General features: G+C 47.6%; 1 protein-coding gene across 1 annotated transcript in view; it reads right to left on the bottom strand.

Moving 5' to 3' along the window:
• Positions 1–24,340, bottom strand: part of LARP1 (La ribonucleoprotein 1, translational regulator) — a 56,875-nt gene that overhangs the window by 16,613 nt on the left and 15,922 nt on the right. The window contains exons 2-8 of the mRNA XM_061189908.1: positions 6,901–6,962; positions 6,569–6,634; positions 5,453–5,627; positions 4,398–4,526; positions 4,114–4,320; positions 3,854–4,016; positions 2,881–3,025 (exon numbers count right to left, since the gene is read on the bottom strand). Of these exons, the coding sequence (XP_061045891.1) occupies positions 2,881–3,025; positions 3,854–4,016; positions 4,114–4,320; positions 4,398–4,526; positions 5,453–5,627; positions 6,569–6,634; positions 6,901–6,962 (947 nt within the window). The remainder of the gene's footprint in view (positions 1–2,880; positions 3,026–3,853; positions 4,017–4,113; positions 4,321–4,397; positions 4,527–5,452; positions 5,628–6,568; positions 6,635–6,900; positions 6,963–24,340) is intronic.

The following is a 24,340-nucleotide window of genomic DNA, read 5'->3' as shown; positions in this document are numbered from 1 at the left end:
ACAAATTCAATAAAGACTTAAAAAAAAAAAAAAGATCCCATTGGTGTTTGAATTTTTAAGTAAAAACATACAAATGCACACAAATTTTTCTAGGATTCACAGGTAAAGTGCTACGGGTGTTTATCTCTGGGAAAAAGGGTGAAAAATGGAGGGGGGAGAAGAGTTTTCTTCTAAAAATCTTTTAGGGGCTTCCCTGGTGGTGCAGTGGTTAAGAATCCGCCTGCCAATGCAGGGGACACAGGTTCGAGCCCTGGTTCGGGAAGATCCCACATGCCGCGGAGCAGCTAAGCCCGTGCGCCACAACGACTCAGCCTGCGCTCTAGAGCCCGCAAGCCACAACTGCTGGAGCCTGCGCGCCTAGATCCCATGCTCCACAACAAGAGAAGCCACCGCCAACGGCAACTAAGAGTAGCCCCCGCTCATCTCGACTAGAGAAAGCCGCGACAGCAACAAAGACCCAATGCAGCCAAAAATAAATAAAATGAAATAAATAAATTTATTTTTAAAAAAATTAAAATTAAAAAATAAATAAAAAATAAATATCTTTTAAATGGAAGAGGAAAACATTTCAACATGTGACAACATACTCTGTTGGTGAGGCTGGGGAAGAGGCACTCTCATATACTGCTGGTGAGAATGCAAAAGGCACACCCACTAGAAAGGGAATCAGGTAACAGCTAGCAAAATTACATATGCATTTGCCTTTCAGTTCAACCATCCCACTTCTAGAAATCTACACCAAAGATACTGGCTAAAACATGAAAAGATTATATATATATATATATATATATGCACCTGTAAATAAGAATGAGTAGTACCTTTCTTCTACTACTACTACTACTACACGGTCAGCTCCCAGATATATTAAGTGAAAGCAAAAAAAATGTGGAGAAATACATGTGTTATATGTTACCGTTCATCTAAGAACGGGGAAGTATATAATACACACAGAGGCATTACTTAATTTTTTTAATGGAAAGATTCAAAAAAGGTTGCTTGCAGTAAAATAAAGGGAAAAAGGTGTAAGTAAGAAAATTTTAAGTTGGGCTTCTATGAACATACCATCTGACTTTGGAACCACATAAATGTTTTCTATAAATGTAAAACAAATAAGAAATTAGGGGTAAGAAAGCAAAGCGAAACTAATGAAACTAATATATATTAAGTTAAAGAAACAACCACACAAAAATTATTTCAAGTTGAAAATAGTCACTGACTGTATAAATAGGAAAAAAAACTTTTTAGAAGTAGGAGAGGTACTATAAGTATAATGTATATAAACTGTAGAGTAAAACAAATGAATAGTTATGTTGATGTTATTAGGAATTAGGATTTTTGGCATGGGAGAAAGTAGTAGTTACAAATAAAAGATACTTGGGGTTATGTACAGACCCTATAGAAATTTTAATAGAAAATATCAGTATAACCTCATGATGTATTTTATTAAAACAAACAAACAAAAACCTCTAGAAACAATGACCATCAAGTAGCAATAAACACCGCTACAACTCAAACTGTGGTATCTAAATACCAAAAATACCACTTCCCCAAAATAGAGGACCTAGAGTTCCTTAAAAAAAACGGCCAATTTCAGATCTGGGACAGGAAATGTACAAGATGAACCAGGGTCCCACTGGCCAAAGATGCAACAATTTGATTCAGCATAATAACTACAATAAGTTGAAATAAACAAAATGTTTGAATCTACAAGTTTGTAATGATATTAAATGATACTAATACAAGAAAAACAAACTCAAAACTCACTGTTCACCTTTGAAGGTTATTAGGGATCAGCTCATAATTCTGAAAACTGGTTAACAAAGGAAAAGATCAAGCACTTATCTGCCCTTCCTGTACAAAGTATATACTTCTTGGTAACCAAATACTTGATAATGCAAAGTACCTCCTTAAAGAGGTATTCCAGCTAACAAATAAAGACAGATTGATAGAATATAAACATTTTGTAGTCCCTAATGAAGTAACAGGCAGTGATTTGCAGCTTATATGGCAAAAAAGAGAACCAAGTGAACCATTAAGTGCCATCTGAGAGAATATATCACTATCTATAAAGTATTCTTGACGAGGAGGGGGGGAAAAAAAAAAAACAACCAAAACCTGAATCTCATCAGGCCGCTCAATAACCAATTTACAAAAAAGTTTCGAGTACAGAAGAACATGTGAAATGATACCACTCTGTCCTATGGAAAATTCTACAAGATATACAATCTAGCATATTCAAAAAATAAACTGCAAGGAAAAAGAGAGGGAGAGGAGGAGACTTAATAAGACAATATATTGGTCGTATCTGGATCCTGATTCTCATCAACTACCAAAACAAAACATTTTTGACAAGTGGGGTGAATTTGCAACTGACCAGATATTTGGTGATATTAAAGAACTGTTAGTATTTTTACATGCAATAATGATATACTGATTTTATTTTTAAACAGGCCTTTATCTTTTAGAGACAGATACTGAAACATGGATGAAATGTCAGATTACCGGAGATTTCCTTCCAAGTAATTTGGGAAAGGAAACACGAGGAGACAGATGGAATAAGACTGGTCATGAGCTGATAGATGCTGAGGCTGGGTGATGGGCTCATTATACCATTGTGTCTACTTTTGTAAATTTTCCATAATAAAGGGATGGGTGGGGGGAGAAGAAAGAGAGAAAGAGAGAGAGAGAGAGAGAGAGAGAGAGAGAGAGAGAGAGAGAAGGGGAAGGGGGAGGGACAGAGAGGCTGGCCAAGCCTTAGAATCTTAGCATAAGTAATGAGATGGGGACTTTTCCAGGGTTTTCTGCCTTGGCCCAAATTCCAGCTCCTTAAGTAAGGACCTTTCTTTCCTCTGCACCCCAGCCCCAGGGAGGGAGACATACCGCAAAAATGAGTGAAATGTCAGTGGTAAGGGCCTGTACTCGGTGGAAGGACGCAATAAGTGTGATGGGAAGGAAACCGTCAGCATCCATTTTCCGTCGCAGGAAGAAGTCTCGCTCTAAATTGTCCACGCTGAAGTAGTATTCACTGGGTGGAGGGGAGAAGAAGTGTGATTGCTTCATCATTTGTGAACATGCCTTCCTTGTTCTGTACACTCCAGGAAGCTCACACAGCCTCTGACCAACCCCATCCCTACTGTACTTACAGTCCTAAAGGCTGAAAAGAGATGATGTTACCCTTTCATGGCTCCCTAACCTTGGGTCAAACTGCTCTCTGCCCTTCAGCCTCTTTGTATGCCTGACAAGCTCCTCATCCTCCTGTAAAACCCAGTCCCAATACTGTTGGTCACTTTCTCTTCTGCTCCTAAGCCACTTATCACACTCTTCTGCAATGATCTATTTCCTTGTATGGCTCCCCCACTGGACTGAGAAACAACATATTAGAGAGGTTAGGAGCTAAGGTTTTGCAAATCAGACAGAAATGGACTCAAATCTGTGCCTTGTCACTTACCAGTTAGGCAAGTTACTGGGCCTGTATGCTCATCAATAAAAAGGGGATAAAACCCAGCTCATAAAAATTAAATAGACAACTATAGGACTAAATAAGAGAATGCCTATAAAGCACTGAGCACTGAGCCTCACCAATAATGCTAGCATTCTGACAATGCTGCCATTACAAATAAAGGGATAAAGCGGAGTAGCATCTAGACATTTTCTCTCCTTTTAAAAAAATTAACTAATTAATTTTTTAAATAGTAGTATAGTTCTCTCAAGTTACCTTTTTCAGCTCCAGCCAGAGGCAGCAACTGCTGCTAGCACCAGAGGGGCCTGCACAGCCCTACTCTACCAGGCTACCATCCTCGGGCAGCCCCCAATCCTACCCATGTCTCCAGGAGGAAGGCGCCTGTCCACTTACATCTGGCGCTTGATGTAGTCTTTAAGCAGCTCCTGGTCCACGCTGTAAAGCTCAGTGCTGCTGACATTGTCAAAGTAGTAGGTGATGTTGTTCATGTACTTGGGGGTGCGCGGCCCCTCTGCACCATCAAACTTTCGGTAGCCAAACTGGTAGTCAAAATGGGCTAACGGGGAAACGGGTGTCATGAGGGAGAGGAGATCCCTGCCCGCCCCCCACCGCACTCCCTCGGACATCCCGGAGCCCAAAGGGGCCTCACGTACTTCGAGTGCCACCCCGGCCGCGTCCCCGGCCGCGACCACGCCCCCGTCCACGGCCACGGAAGGAAGCCCGCGCCCCACCAGCCCCATCACTCTTCACACTCGATGTCTCATCCTGGTCGTGCCAGGCAGGCTCCGATTTGGTCTCTGCTTGCCAGGCTGGGGTGGGGGGGGCCACGGGCACGGGCACGTAGGTGGCAGGCTCAGACCCTATGGGGAGAGAGGGCACCGGGTCAGGCCTGAGGAGGAGCCCCATGCCCAGGCCCTCCATAGTGGGAGGCGCATACCTTTGATCTCCCCGCGGTTGGCAGGTGTGTGTCGTGGCTCCGGCGGGCGAGTAGGGCGAGAGACCAGTTTCTCTCTGGGCACTTCAGGCTTCATGTCTATTTGCAACGGAACCCACTTGTGTTTGTTCCCTGGAGGACAGCATGGGTACAAGAAAGGCTTGAAGGAGAGGTTCCTCCTGGCCATCCCTACCCCCAACACTTCTGTCCCTGTCTGGGGTTTCAGGCCTGAATCACCATCTGGTGACTTTGGGCAAACTCCTTTCCCTCACTGGACCTCATTTTCATCTCTAAAATAAGAAGGTGGTGGACTTCACTGTGATGGACACTCTTGGTTGACTCCCAATATCAATTTCTCCACCGTCAAGAGAACCCCCTCTGGAACCAGACATATGGCAGCCCAGAATCAAGACTGCACCTTCAGGGTCCCTTAGACACGTGCCAAAATTCTGCCCAGGGGAGCTGAGTGGAAGCAGTCAATTCCAGGGTGAGTCCCTAAAAGGCAGGGAGCTACACCCCCCTTTCCCCATCCTGCTAGGTGGAGTGAGTCACCTGGAATGAGAAGAGCCAACACACAGCAAGACAAAGGAATCAAAGAGCTGCACCTGGCCTACTTCCACCCAGCTCTCAGGTGAGAGAAATAACCTTCCATCCTGGTTAAACCACTGTTCCTTTGGAGATGTATGAGAGCAGCCAAACCTGTACTCTAGCCATTTCAGCCAGAGCAATGGGAACTCCTGTCTTTAAATGAAATCTAACACGGGACAGCAATACATCAAGACACACAAAGAACACTCTGAGGCAGAGACCCCCGCCCCCGTCTTCTGCACTGCTAGATCCCCAGGGCTGAGGACAGGGCTTACCAAATGCTTGTTAAAGAAAAGGAACTGATGGACAGATAGGTGGAGTGAAGCTTGCTGACCCAGTGGCCTACACCCATCAGCCTCCCAAGGACTTCTTGCGGGGGGCTCCTGAGATTGCTCCAGCAGCCCTGGCGTTCTGACATTTCCTGGTTCTGCCCTACCACCTTCTCCCGAGCCCTGCTCCAAGTCACTCACCTTTCTTCTTCTGCCCGCCTCGCTGGTAGTCCTCGTCCCCATTCTTCTCCTCCCCCGATTCATCTGATTTGGTTTTCGGGCTCTCCTTACTATCACTCCCCTCTCCTTTCTCCTGTTCCTTCATGTCCTTTTTGGGTGGCAGCTTGCGGGCAGGCTGAGACTTGTGGGACTGTGGCTGCAGCGGGAAGCAGAGGAACAGGGAGGTGATGTGAGTCTGAGAGCCTCTTGGGATGGGAAAGAAGGGAGCTCCCTGTCACTGGAAGGACGGGGTTGAGGAGCTGGAGCATGTGACGGCAGGTTGGGCTGGATGTATTCTAAGGTCCTACTTTCACGCCTGAGATGCTTTTGCTGGGAAGAGTAGTCAAACAGGCAGGAGGTAGAGGACAACCTGTCTCTCCAGCTTCCTTAAGTCTAAATGACAGAGACAACCCCCAGGGCCGGGGCTGCAGCCTGCAACAAACAATTGTTTTACTCCCTACAACAGGACCACATAGTTCAGGTCACCTGTGGGACGGAGGAGATGCTGGCCCCTGGTCTGTCCACACCAACCCTGTCTGTGAACTGAAGGCCAGTGGCCAGAGCCGGTGAGGGACCTAGCTGTCAGCCCAGAATGAAAGTGCTGGGAAGGAGAGAACTGACCAGGAGTCCATCTTCTGCTAGGGCTCAGGAAAGCTATATAAGCTTTCCCATGACCTGTGGTCTGGAGGCGGGTACCTGGCCTAATGACCACTGACAGGCAATCCAAGTGCAGCGATGGAGAACATAGGCTTTGGAACAATACAACACACCTGACTTCCAATCCCCACCTGGCCATCAAGGGCTAGTAATTAACCTTTCCCAGCCTCAGTGGCCTAATCTGTAAAATGGGAATTACTGAAGGACCTATCTAGGAGTCACTGAGGGTTAGATGAAATGATGAAAAAACAGCACTTGGCAGTCCCTGACACACAGCTAGGGTGCAAAGAATGATTCTTAGCTATTTCAATGTTGCCCATATTGTACCAACCACTCCTCTTAAAAAAACAGAAAGGTAACACCTGAGGCTCTGAAAGCTTGAGGCCAAATGTGAATATGTAGACAGAATTCAAACCTGCCCATCCCTCCCCACAGACTCACCTGCACACTCTTGTGGGCTATCTCTCCAGGTGTTGGCCAGTTGATTGCATCTCCAAAGTCACCAACCTGCAAGGCACATTCTATGAGGGCTCCAGGGTAACCCTGCCTCCACCATTCAGGCCCTCATCCAAAATACAGCTCCACCGAGAGATCAGAGGCCAAAATCAGTCTGTCCACGAGGACCATCCACAACGTAGAGACCCAGAAAAAGTGCCCCTGCTATTCAGAGAGAACCCAGAAGTACCTCGCAGCCCAGAAGCACTCACTACAACAGAAAAGAGGCTACCACCTCCAGGTAGTCCCTGCTTGGGTTGCCAACTCCTATTTCTTACCTTGCTACCTTTGCGCTGTTTAGGAACTGCTGCCCTCACCACCTTGGCCGGAGCAGCATGTTCTGTGGGAACAAGAAGGGAGAGATAGTTATGCAGAGCCCATGGGAGGGGCCCACGGCCAGCTCCTCAACCTCATCACTACCCAACTCCACCAAGCAACCTGCAGCTTCCCAAAGGAGGAAGACGTGGTGGGGATGGGAAGGACACATGCTCAAACACCTCTTTCTGAAGAAATCATGGAAAGTGCGATCATGGAAGGAGCAAGCAGCCGAAACCCCAAGAACTCAACTCGGAGGACTCTCACAGCTCTATACCCTCTTGTGAAAAAGGGAACTGAGTCCATGCCAGGGTTTGCTCTGTAATTCAGGGCTCCCGAATCGCCCCAGATTCCATAAAGGGATCTGAAAGACCCTCTCTGGCTCTAACATCCTAGAAGTTTGTGTGTGAGCAGACTTAGGAAGGCAAGATACAAACCCTAAGTGGGCAATCCAAGGACCTCTTCTAAGCCCCACATGTCAGGGCCAGCCCTGTCCTCAGTGACCTGTGGTCAACAGAAGAGTGAGCCATTCAGAGAAGATGTGCCTGCCTTCCAAGTTTCTAAAGAAAAAGTGAGACCCCCATTTGACTCAATGGTTCCACCTTTAGGGATTTATCCTAATGATACAAATTAGACAAGTGTTTAGGGTTATGTGCAAAGATGTTGAAAGGGCTATTCATAATTTCAAAAAAACTGAAAACAATACATGTCCAATAGCAGGGAACTGGCTAAATAAAAGTTCAACAACTTTTAGAATGGTCATAAAAAGATAATGATCTCTACTGATATGAAAAGATAAACACAATAAATGAGAAAAGTTATAACCCTATTTTTGTAAAGTAAATAAAAAACGTATACGTACACATACACACAGTAGAAACCCTAGAAGGAGATATAACCGAGTATTACCAGGAGTTAAGTAGTATGTTTACAGTGATTTAATTTTGTTTGGGGTTCTCCAGTAGTTTCAACAAGGGCAGACGGGGATTTTTATTTTTTATTTTTTAATTTTTTTTGGCTGCACTGCATAGCACGCAGGATCTTAGTTCCCCAGCCAGGGATCAAACCCACACCGCCTATAGTGGAAGTGTGGAGTTTTAACCACTGGACTGCCAGAGAAGTCCAGGGGCTTTTTAAAAAGAAAAAAAAATTTTTTTAAGGCAGTGGCTCTAATAGGTCTGATCCTTCCTACACCTACACTTATTTTTCCAACTTGGTTCTGAAGACCAAGAGTTTCTGAACCCTTCTTCCCCCAGAGATCCACGGGAAAAGATACATACCCTGGGGCTCTGCTCACCCACTGCTCACCCGTCACTTTGCCTCCATTGTTGGCCAGCCATGCCAGGGGTCAGAAGCTGCCCCCAGTCCCTGAGCAGAGAAATTTGTCCGGCTGGTCTCAAAAGGAATGTTCTACGCCTTGATCAGACGCGTGTTCCCTTAACGAGTAGAGAGAGTCCTTGCCTGACTCCTAACTGTGAGGCCACTGCATTCTTGGCTTCCACCCCATACCAGAACTACTGCCCCCTCAAGACACCCCACATGCCACAGGAGAGCTAGGGCTCTGTAACCCAACCCACAGCATCCCCCATTCCCAGTGCTGGGCAGTGGAGAACCAGAAAACCCCTCTCAGTCCCAAGAGGATGAAGCCCTTAGGCCCAGGGAACTACTTACTCCACACTGATTTTCTTGCTAATTCTGGTTTGGCCCAGAGAAGGCTAATACCACCTAGTTCCCTGACTAGGACCAGCAGGGGCAGCCACGAGACGATCACCTCCCTCGGCTACACACGAGCTGTGGCAGCAGTCACTTCTCCAGGGACCCAGCCTCCACACTCCAACAGCACCACCTGCATGCTACCAGTACGAGAGCACGCCAAAAGGCCTGCAACGTCAACTTCATCAACACAAAGTTGGAAAGGGGGATCAGTCAGAGGGCAAGGTGTTCCTGAAAACTACTGGAAAAGGTTTAAGGCAAAGTTTTTCAGGTCACTGTCTATTTCCTCTAATAAAAACTCCTTCAAAATTGGGAGGAATCAGATCCTGTAATCACCCTGCCTGACATTCTGTTCACCAAGATCACAAAGGGACATGGTAAAGTACTAAAAGTTCAGTCTCCAATTAATGGGAGCGCCCTACTGCCACTGAAAGAGCCCACTGATTCCCTACTCCCCCACAATCCCAAGCTGACCAGGGGAATGTGACAACACAGGGGTTAGGGGCACCCACCCCCGACATAGTCGAAAAATCCAATCGCACATCATGTGGGGCTGCTTTTACTATTGAAAAAAAACACATATAAGTGGACCCACACAGTTCAAACCTGTGTTGTTCAAAGGTCAACTATATTTTCTATATTGCTTGTTCCAGAAAGATCCTAAAGCTGCTGATCTTTTGGAAAAAAAGCTACCTAGAAGGGCCAGATCTAGGAGGTCTAAGGAGCGGGAAACTAGGGGAGGTTTAGGGGGAGAAGGCACGTGGGTGAGTCAACCTCATTGGGTTGTGGTAAAAAGAACTGGTAAGAGGAAAGGAAAAGCTGGAAATGAAACAGGGATGAGTGCAGGTGAAGTGAGATGGGGCCGGGTAAGATGGGAGAAGGCCTGCAGGATGGGGCTGGCCAGAGGGAACTACTAGATTTCAGGCCTTAGTGCCAGGAGAAGAGGCAAAGGCCAAATATTTATTGTGGGGCTGGCATCATCTCCTAGAGATGAGAAAAGTATCTAAAAAGATAGAATTTACCCTGATCGCAAAGAACTTCTACCTTGGGGAACAAGGTAATTTGTAGGGGCTTAGGGGCTGCATTACTGGAGTTCATACCCACCTGCTGCCATATACCTGGCCATTAGGTCGACCTCCTTGGAGGATTCCAACCAGATCCTAGGCGAAGTGCCCTGGCTCTGCGCTCTCACTGCGTTGTGTTAGGTGCCTGGTTACTTATCTACCATTCAGCCCACCCCAGCCCTTAAGAGCAGGTACCAGGGTGCTTTCATAGCAGTGATCCCAGAGTCTAGCTCAGGGCCTGGCAACACGGCTGACGTTTGTTTAATGAACGGTGAACGGAGAGTTCACACACCCATCTCCTCTAGGATTTCACACTAGAGAAGAAAAGAAGCTTTGCTTTCCAAGTGCTAGTTCCTGAGTCTATGGCCTCAATCCTCAGCCGGAGACTTCCCCCCGGCAGAGAAACAAGTATCCTAGGCACTGCTGGATCCCAGGGGAACCCACGCCCCAGCCCTGCCTTGACTCCAGAGGCAACTGATCACCTGAAATCAGTCTTGGGTCCTAGTCCAGACTCCAATACTCACCAGTTGTATTACCTTGGAGACACTACCTACCACCCTTCCTGGGGCCTCCCTCACCTTCCTCAACTGAACAAAGGGAATTCACATCTAGAGGTAGAGGGAAGAAAAGGTAAGATCTCAACCAATGAGACTTCTCATGAAAGCAGAAGAGATGCCAGCAACAAGCCGTGGTCATAATATTAACGGATCACTTACTAGATGCCATGCACTGTTCTAATGCTGAGTTAGTTTCTCTAATTGGTCTCATTTTACAAATGAGAAAACCAAGGTACATGGTGGAAAGGTTATTTACCAAGATCACAGCCAGCAAGGAACAGAACAGGATTTGAAGCTAAGCAATCGGACTCTAAATCCTGTGCTCTCAGCCACTTGGAGGACGGTCCAAATTACCTCCTCATCGTGGCCAGCAGGGCAGGCCCTCAATGGCTGGGCTGCAGGGTATCATTCTACACACTGGAGAAAACCAAGGCCCACTGCAGGGAAACCTAAGGTCACAGAGCAAGGCAAGCGACACTCCTAGGATTGGACACTGGCAACCTGACAATCCCCTCTCCTGCACCCAGAGAGAGACAAGGGAAATTGCCACCAAGCAGGCCCGGAAGAAGCCCCACATGTGGCACCCCCCAGTCCCGTGAGGAAAGAGGCATTGCTTCCAGGCCCGCTTCCCAGTCCCTCCACTTCAGCATCTGCCCCAGTGAGGATGGGGGTCAGGGGCGGGGGTAAGCACCCAGCTGACATGGATTCTGCCCCCACCACTGTCTGAGCTACAGCCCAGGACCCTCACTGTGGAAGGCAGAGACACCATTTAAGGGCAGGGAGTGAGGCCAGTAGGAGTCTAGATTACATCACCCACCTGTGCCCGTCCCTCCCAGGACAGCCTGGGGACAGAGTCAGAAAAGCCTGATGTATTTTCAGCTGTCATCCAGCCTGGGGGTGTGGTGGAGTCACAGAGGAGGAGCTTGGGGACCCCGGTCTTTTCATCCCATCCTCACTGATCCCAACGCCACCCCCACCCCCGGCAGGAACACCCTTCTACAGAATAAAAAAAAAAAATGCTGTGTTAACCATCTTCACCTTCTTCACTGATTCCTACCGCTGCCACCACCTCTCAGAAGCCTCTCTCTATCCAGCCTTCCCACCCCAAGTTCCCCCAGACCTGCAGATGAAACACAGGAGGGGGCTGAAGGGTGCCCTTATGGAAAGGAGTGGACAGAGAGAAGAAACCTTCGGAAGGTCCGATCATCTTGAGGCTCCGTTCAAAGGAAGCTTCTGAAGAGTCTGCGCCCCTTGGCCTGGGAGGAGGGGCAGGGGCGGCGGGCTCTGGTCACATGATACCACCTGGCCCAGCCCAGCTCAGGCTCGGGCCCCAGTCAACTATCTATAGCCTGCAGTGACTCTCCCTGCCCAGACACGGACTCTGCTGTCCTGGGGTGGCTGTGGTTACTCCCACTACTGGTACCAGTCCCTGAAGTCCCACCCCAAAGCTAATTAACTAATCATCATCACAGCTGAAATATATCAGCAGGCAGTGAAGCCTCTGGCCCCGAGCACCAGCTCCCTAACCCAGCCTTTCCGAAGAGCACATCTGGTTCTAGTTAGAATGGTAATCGTAATAAGCACCTTTTACTGGGTACTGACTAAGTGCCAAGAACTGGTTTAACTTGCTATGTGTAATTTCACATAATTGTTTCAGAAAGACATTCCAGTTGTTCGGAAAATGAAACTGACGGAAGAGACTTGCCCAGGGTCACACAGTATGTATTCTGTGTGACACACAGATCTCAGCATAAATTCTTCCCAAGGCCTTCCCTAATTGCCCAACTAGCAACTCTGGATCAAGTTCTAATTCAGTCTATCATGTGGGATCTTCAGAGTACTCATTAGCCCCCGAAATGGTTGCATCTTTGTGCATCTCAACCCCACTAGACTAATCAATTGCTGAGTCCATACACTATCCATGCAAAATGCCAAAGTTCTTCTTCACATGCAGTAGCTCATTTATTTTTCACAACCACGCTAGGAGCTAGGAAGCAGGTAAGATGATGAAGACTCCCAGTTTACAGATGAGGAAATTGAGGCTCAGAGAGCCCACCTGCCTAGTAGGTAGCAGAGATGGATTGAAACCCAGGTACAGCCTGACTCCACCTTGGGCTTCACCAGCCGGCAACGTGCTGGATGTGTGGACGACGACTGGGAGCTCCACAAGGGGAGGGATCTTTCCTGCGTTTCTCACTGGCCGCTGGAACCCAGGACTGCAGCCTGTACATGGCTGGCCCATAGTAAATATTTGCTGAAATAAGAAATTTACTTCGGGATGGGTGCTTCTTGAAGGACTTTCCAGAGCGTTCTTTTCTGGGAAAAGAGGTTAATTACCCCTTTGCATTATGTCTGAACAGCACAGCTCTGCAGTCTGGCAACTGCAACCCCTTTGGAGTCTAGACCTATGCCCTGTTCTCCTTCAAGTTGTAATCAGTGTGCTTCAACCCAAACACCAGACGTCGGCTGTGGAAAACAGAACAGAGAGAGTGTGCAGCAAACAAAACAGCACAGGAACTCCCCAGAGGTCCCAGACTTAAGCCGCCAGGCCCCGGGCTACACCATAAATCACAAGGCTGGCTGGCTGGCTGGCATGGCAAGCTGGGAAGCACAGACACCAAGCTAAGAGGGCAGCACCCACTCAAGCGCAGTCGCAATGCCACCCATGAACACAAGCTTATGTTGCCAGAGCTTCCGAGTTTTCAAGAAAGGTAGAAAAATAAATTTGATATGGAAGGGACATTTTCTGCTTTCTAAATACTGTTAATGAATTCACGTTGAAAAACAAAACCCTTCTTCAAGCCATATCCAGCTTGTGGGCTCCTGCACGCTCTCCTAAGCCCTGCCAGAGGAGCAGGCTCATCACCCAGCAGCTGGGCCCTGGATTTCAGAGCCAGTCCTCAGGCAGGCTGCAATGCTCTGTTGCCCCACTGACTCCACTGTCCTTCTGTGGGAGGCTGCTGACATCAAAGCTGGTTTTCCCTTGTCCCTGTGGTCACCCACCACACCTGAAGTAATGCAAACTCATTTTTACTGTCCTAAGTCTAAGGCGTTCTCTGCTGCATGAGGCTTCTGAATCTCCAAGAAATTACTTTGGATTATCCCTGTTATTGGAGTGAAGAGGCTGGAAGGGACCTGAGAACTCATGCCACTGTACAGACAGGAAAACTGAGGCCCAGGAGGGACCAGGCTGTGCCCAAAGTGACCAGTGAATTGTTGTGGAGCTGACACTGAACATCGAGTTTCTGCCTAGTGATCCAGAGCTTTTCCCACAGGTCAGGAAGCCAATTTTCTCACTCAACAAAATATGCCCTGTGCACAACTACACGCACTCACAGGCTGGAGGGCAGGGCCTCAGGGACCCAAGCATTCCAGGTACCACTCCCCACAACCACTGATGGTGCCTATAATAGAGTCCCAGAAAGTCCCCGTTTTTAAGAACGGCTTCTCACATGGAGCTGGGATACATAAGAGAAAAGGAGGGGTGCTCGGGTTGAAGTGGATCTGGGAGCGGGGCCCCACTTCCACCAGCGACTTAACTTCATCGCACTTCTCCAGGGAAGGCTTTTGGCTGCATCTGGAAGACGTGGGGCAGGCAGGCTCTAGAGGTCCTAACCAGCCATCTATCCAGTGTGACAGGTTGGGCACCCTCACTAACCCTCAGTTTCCTGCTCTCTCAAATGACTGGGTCCTAACAGCTCCAGCCCTGCAGGCTGGGGACACTCAGTAACAGGGAAAACTCCAGCAGAAATGGGAGAGACTTGCCAAGTGTCCCAGAAGCACATGGGGAATTGGAGTTCTTGGGTAAAGACTAGTTCCCCCAATCCAGTTCAGCCAGATTGGCCTTGCTCCCCAAAAGCCGCTGATTTGTCCCTGCTGCTGAGTTTGGGCAAGCCTTGGAGGCCCCTTCAGTGCTACTTATTATACCCCAACTGGGTAAGAGAAGAGCCCTGGGACGCCATGGATATGGAGACAAGCTGCCCCACCAGGAGACTCCCTGCCCTTGCTCACTGGTGCCCTATTTCACTCCCTCCCCCTTCAGCAAATGTAGAGGGGATGTGACCCCTACGCTACCCACCCCCCTCCCCGCCCCACCCCACCCCAATTAGGCTGTTGGGCTAAGAGGCAGGACAGAGCAGCTGTTAACAGCATAGACTCTGGAGTCCACATGAGACTGCTCTAACAACCAGCTGCCGTCAAATGAGTAACTCATAAGGCCAGGGGAGATGGTCTTATCTGACCAACTCCTCATGCAGCTTGTAACTCGATAGGCATTAACAGGGCCACAGAGGAATGAAAGCCAAGCAAGCAGGTTCACCAGGAGGCAGAAAGGCACCCTGCATGGAAGATCCTAGAGTAAGACTTAACCTCTCATTTTCTGAAACTATGATAGGGGTTCATGGTGGCTGCTAGCTAACAGGATTGTTTAACAGCTTAAATATGGGCAGAGTTAAACAGAAAAGTACCATAAATGCATTAGTTATTTTTTTAAATCTCTTTGAATCAATTCTTGAATCTGTCTGGTGCTTTAAAAATTTTTTTAAGGATTACAGTTGCCAGATTTAGCGAATTTCAGATAAACAACACTAATTTTTTAGATTATGTCCCACATAGTATTTGGGACACCTTATACTAAAAAAATTATTTGCTACTTATCTGAAAATCAAATTTAACTGGGCATGGTGTATTTTTAATTGCTCAATCTGGCCACAGTAGGAAGGAAGGACCATTGCCCCATGTTCCATGACAGTGAGTCAGTGTCCAGAACACGGGGCTAGTAGCCGGGAGACTGACGCCAGTCCTGGTGCCGGCACTACAGCCCCTGCTATTGGAGCTTGGAAAAATTCCCCTCTGGGTGCCTTCAGTTTCTCTACTCAGAGGTCTGTTCTTGGGGTGTGGGGATCTTGTCATCTTTAGTTCTAACGCCCTTTAATTCTACCCTCACACTCACTGATCACCCTAACCACAACCTTAGATGAAACCAGCTTTCCAGGGGTACAAGCTACCTCTGAAACTACTGCTACAAAGGACTTGGGCTCTAAGATTTCAGGATGCAAAAAATGTATCTATCTTCTGAGAAGCTTGTCAAAATGCAGATTCCTGGGTCCCACCCTCCAGAGATTCTTGCTCAGGAATGGTGGAGCCAGGAATCTGCTTAGTAATTCTAAGGGAGGTTTTCTCTGGACACACTTGCAGTTATCTTGATAGACCAAATGAGTTTCACCTGCTAATTTTGATAGGGGTTACTCAGAACCACAACACCGCATTTAGTATTTTTTAAATTTTTTATGGAAGCATAGTTGATTTACAATATTGTGTTAGTTTTAGGTTATAGCAAAGTGATTCAGTTATATATATATATATATATATATATATGTATCAGATTATTTTTCATTATAGGTTATTACAAGAAATTGAATATAGTGCCCTGTGCTACACTATACAGGAAATCTTTGTTGCTTATCTATTTTATGTATAGTATTGTGCATCTGTTGATTTTATGCTCCTTCTTCATCCCTCCCCTTCCCCCTAAGTTTGTTTTCTGTATCTGTGAGTCTGTTTCTGTTTTGTAAATAAGTTCATTTGTATTATTTTTTAGATTCCACATATAAGTGATATCATATAATATTTGTCTTTCTGTCTGACTTATGTCACTTTAGTATGATAATCTCTAGGTCCATCCATGTTGCTGCAAAATGCAGTATTTCTTCTTTTTTTAATGGCTGAGTAATATTCCATTGTATATATATCCCACATCTTCTTTATCCATTCATCTGTGGATGGACACTTAGGTTGTTTCCATGTCTTGGCTGTTGTAAATGGTGCTGCTATGAACACTGGGGTGCATGTATCTTTTCGAATTATAGTTTTGTCTATATACCCAGGAGTGGGATTGCTGGATCATATGGTAGCTCTGTCTTTAGTTTTTTAAGGAACCTCCATACTGTTTTCCTGTAGTGGCTACTACACCAGTTTACATTCCCACCAACAGTGTAGGAGGGTTCCTTTTTCTCCATACCCTCTCTAGCATTTATTTGTAGACTTTCTGATGACGGTCATTCTAACCTGTGTGAGGTGATACCTCACTGTGGTTATGATTTGCATTTCTCTAATAATAAGTGATGTTGAGCATCTTTTCATGTGCTTATTGGCCATCCGTATGTCTTCTTTGGAGAAATGCCTATTTAGGTCTTGTGCCCATTTTTTTGATTGGGTTGTTTCTTTTTTGATATTGAGCTGTATGAGCTGTTTGTATATTTTAGAAATTAACCCCTTGTCAGTTGCATTGTTTGCAAATATTTTCTCCCATTCCATAGGTTGTCTTTTCATTTTATGATTTCTTCTGCTGTGCAAAAGCTTTTAAGTTTGATTAGGTCCCATTTGTTTATTTTTGCTTTTATTTCTTTTGCCTTGGGAAACTGATCTACCCAATTAGTATTTTAAAATCAGGGCTGTGCTTTTTAAGAACTGGTAGTGGGTACATGGGTCCTTGTGTCAATGTTTCCCTTTTTATTTTACATTTTGTATTAAATAATACCTTCTTGAAAAGAAAAATAAATTGCAGAACTATCCTGGGACTTCCCTGGTGGCGCAGTGGTTAGGAGTCCGCCTGCCAGTGCAGGGGACACGGGTTCGAGCCCTGGTCCGGGAAGATCCCACATGCCGCGGAGCAACTGAGCCCATGCGCCACAACTACTGAGCCTGCGCTCTGGAGCCCTCGAGCCACAACTGCTGAGGCCACGTGCCACAACTACTGAAGCCCGCTTGCCTAGGGCCCGTGCTACGCAACAAGAGAAGCCACCGTAATGAAAGGCCCGCGCACCGCAATGAAGAGTAGCCCCCGCTCGCCACAACTAGAGAAAGCCCGCGTGCAGCAATGAAGACCCAACACAGCCATAAATAAATAAATAAGTAAATTTATTTTTTTTAAAAAAAAAAGAACTATCCTGGTGGAAATGGAACCCAAGCCCCCTTCCCACTGTGCCTCCCACTCGGCTGGAGTCCCTGAGCAGAAGGCTGTATGAGAACCCCTCACCTCACAGCTGTGGGAACTGGGACCAGTAAGCTAGCAGACTGGCAACACCACTTCCACAATCTAAGAACACCAGAGGAGGTGCGGGTGAGGGACGTTGGTTAAATGCAGACTCCTGCCTTCTCCCAAGCTCCAGAAAGCAGTCTGCCAAGAGGGGCAGAGCATGAGCATCTGCATTTTTTAACAAGTTTCCTGTGCAACGCTGGTGCCAATTAATGTTTGAGAACTGAGCTGCCAATGAGTGAGACTGGCGGTAAGGACCCCCTGGTCTCCAAGCCCCAGTCCAGGGTCTCATATTTATGGACAGGAAGTGCAGACGGGAATTAACCGGCTCACAAGAGCAGGAACGGAACGTGTTTTAATTACACACACAGACAGCAGCCTGAGGAGGGATGTATGGGGAACTCACCACCATCCAATCTCCAGCGTCAAGAGCAAAGATTGGTCAGGCCAAGAAGCCACAAGCAGAGTGTCTTGACAGACGTGAGCTCACAAAAAATCAGTCTGGGCTGAGCTTGAGGTTGAGTTTTACAGTGAGCTCCCGACTATGGCTATGCCAGAAGAATGAAGGCTCTGAAGGGACCTGTCTGCCTCTTCCTTACAACCAAACAGCTTCCACTCTTCCCCTACACATCGCTGTTTGCGCACCCAAGGCCCTGAGGTCTGGATCTGTTAAATAATAATGGCTACCACTTACTAAGCATTTACCTCAGGCCTCCTGCTGCAGGCCTTTTGTGCATTTTCTAATCCTCGCAAGGGCGGAGCTATCCCAGTTTTAGAGGAGACCCAGAGGCTAGGTGGCTAGCCAAAGGTCACACAGTGAGAAGGTAGCTGACTCCAAGGACCTGAAAGTTCAGACTACCCTAGGCCCCTCAGCACTGCAGGAGACGACACTAGGTTCTTGAGGTCCCAAAGGGCTCCAGCTCAAGCTGACCCTACAAGGGACTGAGGCCATCAGCACCAGAATCCACTTCTCTGAGCCTATTAGCTCACCTGCCAGGCGAGGATAATGCCACTCAGCATAGGGGACAGGAGCAAAGCACAGCCAGCAATCAAAGCGCTATTTATTGCGAAGGCAACGCTCTAGGGTGGCCTGCAACCCAAAGGCCTGGGCTCTGGCTGCACCAAGCCCAGGAGAATTTTGCCTCCTCCAGCAGATCAGAACGGAGAGAATGGAAGAAACTGCAGAGCCCCCATAGGACAAAGAACAGACAGGAGGGAGAAAGGGGGGTAGAAAAGCAGAGATTTTATGTAGGCTCTGCACCAGGGCATAGGGGAGAGCTGAAGAGAGCATAAACCAGCCATTCAGATAAATTACCTTTCCTTATCGTTGGTGACCAGGGCTAATCAGCTCATAAGGTCTACCTCAACCATCACTGCATCTAAATGTCACAATTTCAGTTTGAGGTAGGAAGGGTGGACATGGTTCTCCCCAGATTACACAATAAGACAGAACTGAGACACAGTGAGCTTCCTGGCTGGTCCCAATATCAACTTGTTTTTGAAGATGCCAGCCCTAGGCTCCTGCCACTCTTATCATGAAACGTCACCACTGACATGAGGGATTTTGTGTGCCAGGCACTGCGGAAGTAATGGTAAACAAGACAGTCCCTATCCTCTGAGGGCTCAGTTTATATAAAGTCTTAATCTTAACTCCACCTGTAATTGGTTGATCTCAACTGCCTGGGATGCTGTACTGAGGATCCTCAGTAAACAGGCTCAGGAAAAGCCTGTGATCAATTAGCAATGTCTTTTGTGGGCATGAGAAGGGACAGTAGTCACAAACGTATTTATAATTCCAGTTTGGTAACAACTGAAAAATGCTCTTCATCTCAACAACCATTTAGCCCATACTATGTATTGTGGATACAGAAATGGGTAAGATTGCCAAGGGTCCAGCCCATGAAACTAATGACTGACATGAGAGCTGACATGGGTGGTGGTGGATTCAATGCACTTTCCCTCCAGGGACCACTCTGTCCTCACCCCCAGGTAAGACCTGCAACCCTTAGGCCTGGCCTCTCCCAGAGAGATTAAGGCAAGGCTCAGGAAGAACAAACTGCTCAGGAAGAACAAACACAAGTGAGAGTTATGGAATGGGTGCCTCTGTGGAAAGCTCACCTGGCTACTACTTCCCCAAGGTCAGCCCGGATCACCCCACTTCACTACCAGCAGGGCAGTGCAATGGTTAAGAAAGAGCCTGGGCTCCAGAGTCCTGGTTCTGCCAATACTACCTCAGCGACTCTGGATTTCTGTAAATGGGAATAGAGTTTCTAACCTACTGGGATTCTGCAGATTAAATGAGTTGATATTTGTAAAGCGCTTGGGGAAGCACACAGGAAGTACTCATTACTTGTTGGCTATTATTTGGAAGTTCATACATATCTCTGATTAAGGCCACTGACAAACTTTTCCAGCCCATCTCACTCATTGGTGAGCCTGTTAGTTACCTGATCCTGGCTGTGTGAGTGTCCTCACCCCTCCTAGCACCATGCTTTATGCGCTTTATGCTCCATCTTGAAGAGCTCATCAGTCAGGTAGAGTGGAAAGGGGCAGGTGCTGCTGTTATTGAGAAATTGAGAGCATTTCTGAGCAATACCTCCTCCATTTGGGCAGGCCTTCCCTGGCCTGCTCAGGGTGTGTCAACCGCTGGCCCAGTGTAGGGGAGGGAAGAAAGCTGAAGGCTTGTGTCTGGAGGAACAGGAGTCACAGCATCTGCACCGGGTCACCTTGGGGCACGTGCTGCCAGACCTAGTCCTCTTCTAATCTTCACTCCTACAGCACCAACCATTCGAAGGGCCTCCCATTTCTCTATCCTTGAAGAAACAAGGCAGAAGGAAGAGAGAACTAGCATGGGCATCCTGACTCCTTTGGTGCCACCCGGGAGACTTTGGCTAACAGATGACATCAGCTTTCTGCAAAATGAGAAGCGACCAGATGGCTTCCAAAAGTCCCTTTGGACTCTGGCCTTCCTCAACTCTAGGATCTGCAAAAAGCTGCCACCTCAGAGGGGCAATGGCAGTGATGATGCAAGCCAGGGGCTGGGACAGGGAAGACCTGCAATGGCAGAGACCATCCCAGAGCAATTGCAAGCCCAGCTGCAGCCAATGGAGAACTTTAGCAGCCAGCCTCTCCATTCCCAGCCAGGAGTCTGGCATCCCCAGGCTGCCACTGCCTTCACACTCCTTTCCCCAAGAGAACCTCCCGCTCAGTAGACAAACTGCTATCCCCACAGGTCCTTGATCAAGTCAAGTATCTTTCTAAACAAATGATTATGCAGCTACTATTGAGCCCTTCAGTATGATCTGTCACTGTGCTAAGTGCCTCCCTTGCAATATCTTAATAGAAAGACTGATGCTTGGGACTTCCCTGGTAGTCAAGACTTTGCCTTCCAATGAAGGGGGTGCAGGTTCGCGCCCTGGTCAGGGAACTAAGATCCCACATGCCTCGGGGATAAAAAACCAAAACATAAAACAGAAGCAATATTGTAATAAATTCAATAAAGACTTTAAAAAATCCCACATGCCACGGAGCAACTAAGCCTGTGCGCCATAACTACTGAGCCTGCACTCTAGAGCCCGCGAGCCACAACTACTGAACTCACGTGCCACAACTACTGAAGCCCGCGCACCTAGAGCCCGTGCTCCACAACAAGAGAAGCCACCGCCTACGCACCTCAACGAAGAGTAGCCCCCGCTCACTGCAACTAGAGAAAGCCCACGCGCAGCAACGAAGACCCAACACAGCCAAAAATAAATAAATAAGATAAATTTTAAAAGAGGTCCACATCAAAAAAAAAAAATTAAGAAAGGAAGACTGATGCTTACCTTCTTTTTACTCTCCTGAATTTCTTCCGTATTAGTTGTGCTTTAAAGGGGTGGGGGTTGGGGAGGGGGACTGGCTCTGCCAGTTTTTAACTCTGACCCTGGGCAGTCCCTTAATCTCCATGAGCCTATGGAGAAGGAATTTCTCCATAAAAGGGGGCCAATTACCACCCACCTCAAGGGCACTGTGAGATAAGAATAAAGAAGTGTTCTGTAAAGTCTTAAGGGCTATCCCAAAGGCAGTACCAACCCTTCCAATCTAAGGACTTGATGAGTAGACTAGACTCCAGGAGTAATCAAAGGATGTCGGCTTAGAATCCTCAGCTCTGGCAGGCCACCTTGGGCAGTGTCCCGCCTTAGGGCAATAGAGTACAAACCCAGGAGTACAAACCAGCTGCCTCCCTGGTACCTGAAACAGGCCCCTCCCAGCCTGTGGAGACTTGGCTCAGGGCTGCTGGATGCTACAGTGATGGGGGAGAAAGGCTGGATTCCCTGGATCCACCGAGTCTTCAAAACCTCAGTCATCAGGAATCTGATCACCTTACCTGAGGCCCAATCCAAGGTCTGCTGCTCAACCCAGCCCTCCTATGAAGGGCTAGTGATTTGCCTAGAACGCAGCCCCATTCCATAGGCTGAAAAACTGAGGCAAAGATTTGGGTGTGGGGGAAGAAGGAAAAAAATGACACCAGGCTCCTACAAACCTCAGACCTGCTAAGAAATGAGATTCTTGCCACAAAAGCCGCCTGGTGTGAAGCATGTGTCCCTGCACTAGGGGGACAGCACTGTTTGACACACTAATCAATTATTTAGAGATTTCTAAGTTCCGACCTCACCCAGTCCAACCCATGTTCCTTTCTGCACTCACTCTGGCCCTGCTGGTCTTTTTCCCATTGCTGGCCAGCTTCCACTAGGGATGTGCTGTGGCCTTTGGGGGTACCCCAGGACAAACCCAAGTGAGGGGCTCTGCCCACCCCTCCCGGGTTTCCTCTTTGTACCTTGGCTAGTCGCAAACCCAAGCAGTAAGCTCTTGGAAACCAGCCGAGGGTGATGGAAAGAGCACTGAACTGGGCATCGGAGTGCCTGTATTTTAAACAATGCACCCCTGTGCAACAGCCTCGGTCAGTAGCTTCCCCTGCGTGGGCCTGCTTCCCTCAGCAAAAGGGTGGTATGCGTGCGCATGTGCACAGGGTACGTGTGAATTCTGGCCAGGCTCAGCGGTCTCAGATCAACTCCAGGTGCCTGCAGGGTGCAGTGGAGGAGCAGGGGCCTCGGGTAGAGAGCGGGTGTGCGCATCTGCCAGGCAGCAATGTAGTACTGGCCAGCTCCTTAACCTTTCTCACCAGGAAAATGTAACCTTCCTTACCAAGGCTGCTCTGACGGTTATAAGCGACTTTGAAAGCCTATGTTTTTAAGTGGGGGAAAAAATTTGGCTCACAAAATATCATGATCCCATTTTTTTTTAAAGGTGTGTGTATATATACAAAATATACACATGTGTGTGTCTGTGTGTGTGTCTGACTCACAAAGAAAAATCTAGAAATGTGCTGTCCAATACAGTAGTCACTAGCCACATGTGGATACCGAACACATGTAACATGGCTAGTCTGAATTGAGAAGTACTTTAAGTGTAGAAGACATACCAGATTCCAAAGACTTAGTAGAAACAATAATTTTTTATACTGACTATATGCTCAAATGATAATATTGTGATTATCCTGGGTTATATTATTTAAGTTGATTTCACCTGTCTTTATAAAAATATGGTTACTAGAAATTTTTTTTTTAATTAATTAATTAATTTATTTATTTTTGGCTGTGTTGGGTCTTCGTTTCTGTGCGAAGGCTTTCTCTAGTTGCGGCAAGTGGGGGCCACTCTTCATCGCGGTGCGCGGGCCTCTCATTATCGCGGCCTCTCTTGTTGCGGAGCACAGGCTCCAGACGCGCAGGCTCAGTAGTTGTGGCTCACGGGCCTAGTTGCTCCGCGGCATGTGGGATCTTCCCAGACCAGGGCTCGAACCCGTGTCCCCTGCATTGGCAGGCAGACTCTCAACCACTGTGCCACCAGGGAAGCCCTAGAAAATTTTTAATTGTATACACGGCTTGCATTGTATTTCTATTAGGCAGCACTGATCTAAAAGGATATGGTTGCTTATTAGTATTTCTGGTGGCTGGTGGAACAGATTATGAAGGGATTTGTTTTCTCTTCGCTAAAACACATTTGGATGTTTCTTCTACAATGAACTGGTGCTGCTTGAATAAGTTGAAAAGATTTCCCCTTCGAAAGAAGTTAAAAGACCGAACACAACGACTTCCCTGGTGGGTCCAGTGGTTAAGAATCCGCCTTCCAATGCAAGGGACGCAGGTTTGATCCCTGGTCAGGGAACTAAGATCCCACGTGCCGCAGGGCAACTAAGCCCGCGCACTGCAACTACTGAGCCCGCGCGCTGCAATGAAGAGCCCTAGTGCTGCAACTAACACCCAATGCAGCCAATAAGTAAGTAAATAAATAAATAAGACCCAACACATAATAGTATTTTCCATCCGCTTTGACAACCCAGAGCCAGAGAGCCTCCCAATGCCAGTAGAGAGCAGCCCCCACCCCTCCCACTGGCCCAGAGGCCATGCCCGAGAAACCACAAGGTCAGCAGGGCTCTTTCCAGCAGGCTGCAGGTGGCCTGACAGAGCTGAAGAGGAACATCTCTGAGAGAAGAGGGGCCAGGGTTCCCCAGCAGGACCAGAAGTTCCAGGGCCTGGCTCACACTCACTGAGGGTGGCCAGGGCAGGCAGAGCTGGGACCTCTAGGCTGGGCCACTGGGGCCCACACAGATTCCTGCTGTCTGAAGATTTGTGTGGGTCCTCTCTCCCCCAGAAAGTTTTTCAGGTGAGATACGTATACTTCTGTGGTCTGGGAGAATGCAAAGCCAGATGGTAAGTCAGTCTGCCGTGAGCTGGAATCCCAGCTGCTAACAAACTACTATGCAGCCTTGAGCAAATTACTGAACCTCTCTGAACTCCTATTTTCTGGTCTGTAAAATGAGGATCATGACTGTAGCAGCTGGATCCCACAGGGATGTGAAAATGAACCAAGATCATGAACAAGATGTGTGTGATGGATCAGAAGTTTGTTAATCACGGGAGACGTGGAAGCTCTCAGGCAGTCTGGCATGGCTCCCTGGGGCATCTGGCTTCAACAAGGCAAGCTACCCATGAGG

This window comes from Eubalaena glacialis, chromosome 4 (assembly GCF_028564815.1).
Source record: "Eubalaena glacialis isolate mEubGla1 chromosome 4, mEubGla1.1.hap2.+ XY, whole genome shotgun sequence".
Lineage (NCBI taxonomy): Eukaryota > Metazoa > Chordata > Mammalia > Artiodactyla > Balaenidae > Eubalaena > Eubalaena glacialis.
The sequence above is the reverse complement of the archived record's forward strand: the minus strand, read 5'-3'. Positions and strand labels throughout refer to the sequence as shown.